General features: G+C 32.1%; 1 protein-coding gene across 1 annotated transcript; it reads right to left on the bottom strand.

Moving 5' to 3' along the window:
- Positions 1-1,569: 1,569 nt before the first annotated feature.
- On the bottom strand, positions 1,570-6,138 carry LOC149261540 (beta-glucosidase 24-like). Its single transcript, XM_089381961.1, has 13 exons — positions 5,973-6,138; positions 5,805-5,871; positions 5,660-5,718; positions 5,442-5,517; positions 5,270-5,350; positions 5,091-5,178; positions 4,752-5,004; positions 4,456-4,574; positions 3,783-4,003; positions 2,356-2,387; positions 2,158-2,260; positions 1,963-2,071; positions 1,570-1,867 (listed from the first exon to the last, which is right to left on the bottom strand). The coding sequence occupies exons 1-13, from the start codon at positions 6,120-6,122 to the stop codon at positions 1,699-1,701; spliced, it is 1,527 nt and encodes a 508-aa protein (XP_089238087.1). The 5' UTR covers positions 6,123-6,138; the 3' UTR covers positions 1,570-1,698.
- Positions 6,139-6,635: the final 497 nt, after the last annotated feature.

Consider the following 6,635-nt stretch of genomic DNA (forward strand, 5'->3'; position numbering starts at 1 on the left):
ACAAAAATCACTTCAGTGAGACTAAAGCCCATATTTAGTTCTATCATATCAAAAGAATAGTTTGATTTCCTTCAAAATAGGTGAAAATTCATGATTTGATGGCCATGAGCAAGGAATCATTACACACAATAAAAACCTGGAACATTCCTAGCACAACATTGAATATAGAATTATCCAAGACCTTTGATCAAGTAAGACAAAATTTTATCATATAATGGCTCATTCAATTGGGCATGAGTTTAAAAACTATTAATTAGATTATGTGATGTATATCTTTGGTGAATTTCATGGTTCTCATACACAAGCAACCTGTTTTGCCTCTTCATTTGCTTCTAGTTGTAGAAGCCCTAAGTAAGTTGATTCAACATGCTATATATTCAAATGATCTGAGGGCCGTGAAAATCTCCAATCTAGTGACCATTTTACATCTTTGGTTTGTTGATGATATACTTATTTTTCTTATGGCTTCATGTTCTAATATTTCACATATAAAATAAATACTCTCTTGATTTGATATAGCCATAAGCATGAAAATTAACGAAAGGAAATCTACTAATACCACATGTAATCTCCTATAAGACTTTTCTTGGTCAATCGTTCTCTTTTCAGTATAAATATTTGCAAGAAGGCCTCAAACATATGGGCCTCTTCCTTAACCCTAATGCATACAAGGTGGTAGGTTGGCTTTGGTTTATTAAGAATATTGAGGCTAAAATCTCAATCTGGGTTAACAAACTTCTGTCCATAGGAGGCCAATTATTCTTGGTTAAATCGATGCTAGAAAGCATCTAGTTTACTAGACATCAATTACTGCTATCCAAAAAAAACCATCATTCAGAAAAATCGTAAATTAAAACTTTAGATTCTCGTGGGTTGATAGCACATCCTCGGAAGATATCCCAATGGTTAAATGGACATCCATAGCAAAGCCCAAACTTTCGGAGGATAAGGCTTGAAAAATATAGATTTGTTTAGTTAATGTCTAGCAGCAAAAATTTTGTTGCACCTTTTGAATAGTAAATCCCTATGAGGTAGAGGCATCAGGGACTAGCATTTTGTTGGAAAATCAATAATCATTTTTATCCTAGATCGAAGGAAACTTGCCTAAAAATCCATTGTTCAGGAGAAATTAATTACCATATTTCCCCAGTATTGATAGTTGATAGTATGAAAGTTTGCGAATGGAAAATTATTAAAGTAAGAATATAAATTTTCAATATAAAATATTTCTGTTTCTACTTTAAAAATATAATTTCTATGTACATTTTCCTTCCAATTTAAATTTTCTACTCGAAAAATTAATTTCTTTTTCCTACGGAAAACAAAAAAGCATTAACCATGATAATAATTTTAAATGATTATTATGAACCAAGAAACATTTACCTACAAGTATTCTTAAAACCATTAAACAATTTAGTATAGATTTTTTTTAACATTCCAAAACAAAATATAATTTTAAATGAAACATAAAATGCCAATTAGGCAGAAAGATATGCTTGTCAGCTTACATAGGCATTTATTTATTATTCATTTTAATTCCAAATATTTTTGGACAGTTTTTTTCAAGGATTTAATTACAACAGATAATTTTAAATGAAACATAAGATGCCAATTAGGCATAAAGATATACCAAGCTTTGGCAGCTTTCATGGAGATTTATTTATAATTTTTTTAATCCAAATTTAAGGCACAAGTATTTTAAATCCTGAGTAAGTGTTTAAACCAATATGCAGATGCCCTCGCATATCGCTTTAACTTGTGCCTGTAATCCACATAATTTAAACCAAATCGGACATTATATCCACTAAACCATTCGAAATTGTCCAGCAGCGCCCACACAATATAACCTCGGACATCAGCGCCTTCCCTGTCATTCATTTTATGACATTGCAAAGTTGCAGAGCCTCGTCAGTAACCATTCTCAAATAATAACACCTAAATCTGATGTTAAAGGCAACGCACCTTATGGCTTCCAGTATTTTTGATAGATGTTGATAATGGTACTTCACTCGCTTCGAATCCTGTAACGCTTTTTTCAGTGGGGTTGTGCCATTGTCAAAATCCGCATACCCTGTTGAAATCCATGCATATTTTGAATAACAATAACATTCATAATTTTTACCGTTCATAAAATTGTTATTCAATGATTTCACGTACCAGTCTCTGTGATGTAAATGGGAGGGTTGTTATAACGATGCTTCGTATAATTTATCAGATCCCTTATTCCCTTTGGATAAGATCTGAAAGCGCTTGCACCCTCCTGCAAACGGAGATTCGTATATTTAGACGTAAGTTAATGTAAATTAGAATAAAATTTGTAATGAAATTAAATGTATATATTAATCACACACTTACATTTGAACCAATGACGTCTCCATTTATTTCAACTGAACCACCAACAATTATGTTAACGTTAAAATTTATACAATATATAATAAATATGGCAGTCCACAAGAAGGTTTGAATACCAAATTTATTCGATATTAATTAATTGATATTTGTTTAAAATTGAATAAATTCTGAAATATTCAGAAAATTTGATTAATAATAATTTTTGAGAAAATGGAGATTATGACAGCTTTTTCTGATATTAGTTACCAAATTTGATTTTTCTCATAATAGTTACCGAATTTTAATTTGAATTCAATTTAGAATTTAATACTGAAAATTTTTACTTTCTAAAATTCAATACGGAAAAGATTCTAAAGTATGTATTATATAGACACTTATTTTTCCAAAATTTTAAAAATTGAAAGTAACAAACATTATATTCAAATATTTAAAAAAAAGTTATTAAATCTTTTCTCACAAGAATAGTCATGTTTACTTATCTCCAACAATGACCTTTCTTGCTTAAGATATTACAACCCTTCCTATTTAGGATAATCAAAAACAAATGAGGGACAAATTGTGGAAGACATGTAAAGTAAAATCTAGAAATGAAAACTCAAAACTAGAATTCTATGTAAAAAATGGAATACTAAATATTAAAAATAGGGTTTAAGTAATCTCCACATACTAAGAAATTTATGTCTCTCTCCTTGGGCAAATCCATATAAACTTTGAAAATGTAAAAAAACATCCTCATTTCTGAAAAGAGAATGCATGCATTAGTTCAAGATTTCAAATGGTCCCTAGTTTAATAGATGAAGGCTAAATTATTAACTAATAAATCAAGGCCGAGATACAATAAAATATTAGATTCAAAATTTAGATAATTATATAAAGATTTGATACTAGAATTATTAGATTTTCTAAATAAATTTAAAACTTCAATTTCATATAACAAATCTCTATCGAAACCAAATTTATTCAATAATAATGAAAAATAATATTAACAAAATATTTTTTAATTATAAACTGTACAAAAAATTCCTTTATTTGAATTCCATAATAGTAATAGTTCAACTACAACATTAATGATGACTATCCTCCAACATTTCTCAATAAGCTAGAAGTTTTAAATATAAAATTTGCTTTCATTTCAAATTTTGTAATATAGAAATTTCTGTTAAAAACACTACTCATAGTTATCCTCCAAAATTTGTTAATATATCAAAAGTGTTTCTTGGATTTTTTGACTTGTTTTTAAATAAAAATTTTAGCTTTGTTTTAAATTTTGTAATATAGAAATTTCTGTTTTTCTATCCTGTTTTAAATATAAAAATTGCTGTCAACTAAAACCGTACCGTATTAGATTGTACGAATTAAATCGAACTGAACCAACGAATATTCGGATTTTTTGGGCCGAACTTGGTAAATATACTATAGATTCGACTTACATGTCACATTAGCGCGGGCGTCCAGAAAATAGTCAGTGTGCAGGGGATTGGGTGGATTTGGATTGTTGATCGCAAGTTGTGTAAAATAGTAATTATAACCCAGAAAGTCAAAGGAGCCTCTTAAATCTTTAGCCTCTTCACGGCTAAATCGGGGTAAACGTGCTCCCACCAACCTTCTCATAGAGTCCGGGTATTTCCCCGATGTCAATGGGTCTAAATACCTGTAATGCGGAAAAAACGCCGACGAATCAAATCAGGTTTCAAGATATAATCAATCAATGATTATCATGCCCATTCAGATTTTGAAATATTAAATTGTATCTCAATATAACCTCTGATAGAATCAATCAATGCTTATCGTTCCCATTTCAGATTCTGAAATATTAAATTGTGTATCAATATAAAATCAATTAATAATTATTATGTCCACTTCCAACGTACTGATAGAATCAATCAATGCTTATCGTTCCCATTTCAGATTCTGAAATATTAAATTGTGTATCAATATAAAATCAATTAATAATTAATATGTCCACTTCCAACGTTATCTCTATCTACATTGTAAATACTAAAATATTAAATCAAGTTTTAAGATAGGATCAATCAATGCTTCTTATATCCGGTTCGACTTTTTATATAGATTACAAATCCTGAAACAAATGCAAGTGCGTACCACCCTATTCTGAAGTCAATTGCTCTCTGTGTAGCCTGTTGATCAAGCAGAGACTTCTTTGAATACGGCACTATCCACGTCATTACGAGCGCTATGCCGATAGACCCTTTCCACTTCGCCTGCATTTTATTTTCAAATAGATATTCAAAGCGGTATATATGTCTTTTTTCTCAGGTTTAATATCTAAAACAGAGCATAATCCCTCACCTGGTATTTGGGGATACATATATATATATATATATATATATATTATTCTTTCTCGGTTAGAATATCCAAAACAGAACATAATCTCTCACCTGGTATTTAGTCCGATATATTTTTACGGCGGCGCTATGTGCAAGAAGCAAATTATGGGCTACAATGTAGGGCTCCGTTGCAGAATTTCCTGATGTACAGTTTCCAAATGGAGCTGAACATCGGCCGGGTGCGAGAAGCCCTAAATCGTAGCTATATACTGAGAAGGCAAGTGGTTCGTTTATAGTTAGCCAATACTTCACACGGTCTCCAAAAGATCGAAAACATTGATCTGCGAAGAAGCTAAAGTCCGCCCTGAAAGAGTGATCCATATATATCAGAATCAAATGTCTCGATATTTCAGAAGAAATTTACAACAAAATTACGAGAGTGAATCTTACACTACTCTTTTGCTACGGAATCCCCCATACTCATCCTCCAGAGCTTGTGGCATGTCCCAGTGAAACAGTGTAACAAAAGGCTGTATACCTGCATCAAAACTCAGATCCATGTATAAATGGCCACGTAGTTATATACATCAAACTCTTCACAAGGGTAGCCAACATTTGTTTTTCAATACCATTTTTGAGCAGCTCGTTGATGAGATTATTGTAATAGGCAATTCCCTCTTCATTGACTCCTCCGTGTCTGGGGGAGCCCTCTGTAAATTTTAAAGAAAGAATGAGAGCGGCCATTTACAATCTATGGTAGAGTTATTTGTAAAGTTATCACTATTACTTAATTCAACTTACTGGGAAATATGCGTGGCCAGGAAATAGAAAAGCGATAGACGTCCATTCCCATGTATTTGAGAAGCTGAACATCTTCCTGCATGCAGATTGCAAATAAATCCATTCCATAAACTTCGTCTTTGTTTATCACATTTCTGAAATATTCTCAAATACAAAATCAATTACGCTCAGGTTCTGAAATAAAATGCTTCAACTCTTCAAATAATTTTAATTTGTACCTTATAGCGGTGGTATTGATCTACTGCAACATCCCCATTCTTTCCATCCGCAATTTTACCTGCATTAACGTTCAATAACAACCAATAAATACATAAGACATGCCACCAAATTAAATTACCCACCTCGTGGTATGCACTAATTAACCTGGAATGTGGGAGAATGTGTCCCAAATGCTGGGGCCTTTCCCACCCCCATGCGCTAGTCCTTCCACCTGTTACACAATTAGAATCTGCAAGTTCAGAATATTACCAGAGGGTTACTAAATCCATTAATGAATGAATTAGTGGAAGAGATTAGTGATAAAAGTGGAACCTGATATGCAGATGTAGCGGCACCAAATTTGAAACCATTTGGGAAACTGCTTCTTCCTAGCTTTCGTGAAGCTCCGGCAACTCCAATTATCATTAGATAGATTGAAATCAAACAGATGCAGGGCGCCCTCAGACCTTGAATTTTAGCCATTTTGCGTTAGCTGAATTGCAAATCGTGTGAGGATCAGTTTATAGATCCGTGGGAGGTCAAATTCACATGAAGACTGTTTTCGGAATCGGGTAAAAAAAAAATTAAAAAATCGAAAAGTTGGAGTGTTTAAATAGTTTTTTATCGATGAAACTGGATTTAGCACAAATTTTAAAATATAACTGATGTAACCCACATTTTGGAAAAAAAATTACCAAATTTCATCACAATCTTACTAAAATATCCATTATTTTCTATACTAAGGGTTTGTCGGTTGGGCAGACTACGCTTTTTTATAAATAACAAACACGCTTATAATAATCCCTGCATAACCCGCATTGTCCTAAAAGCATAGCTGTCCGCCTCCACATCCGCCTGGAACAACGAGCATGAATTCGATAAGTTGATCGTGACTTCTGATTTTATAATGTAGTTTTCCCATATTTTATTTGCTTAACCTCCATATTTTAATTCAGGATAGTTGAACTTTAGTGAGAAGCACATGATCTCCTCATA

Source organism: Pinus tabuliformis, chromosome 6, assembly GCF_031772625.1.
Source record: "Pinus tabuliformis cultivar Carrire ecotype Pingquan chromosome 6, CPIR1, whole genome shotgun sequence".
NCBI lineage: Eukaryota > Viridiplantae > Streptophyta > Pinopsida > Pinales > Pinaceae > Pinus > Pinus tabuliformis.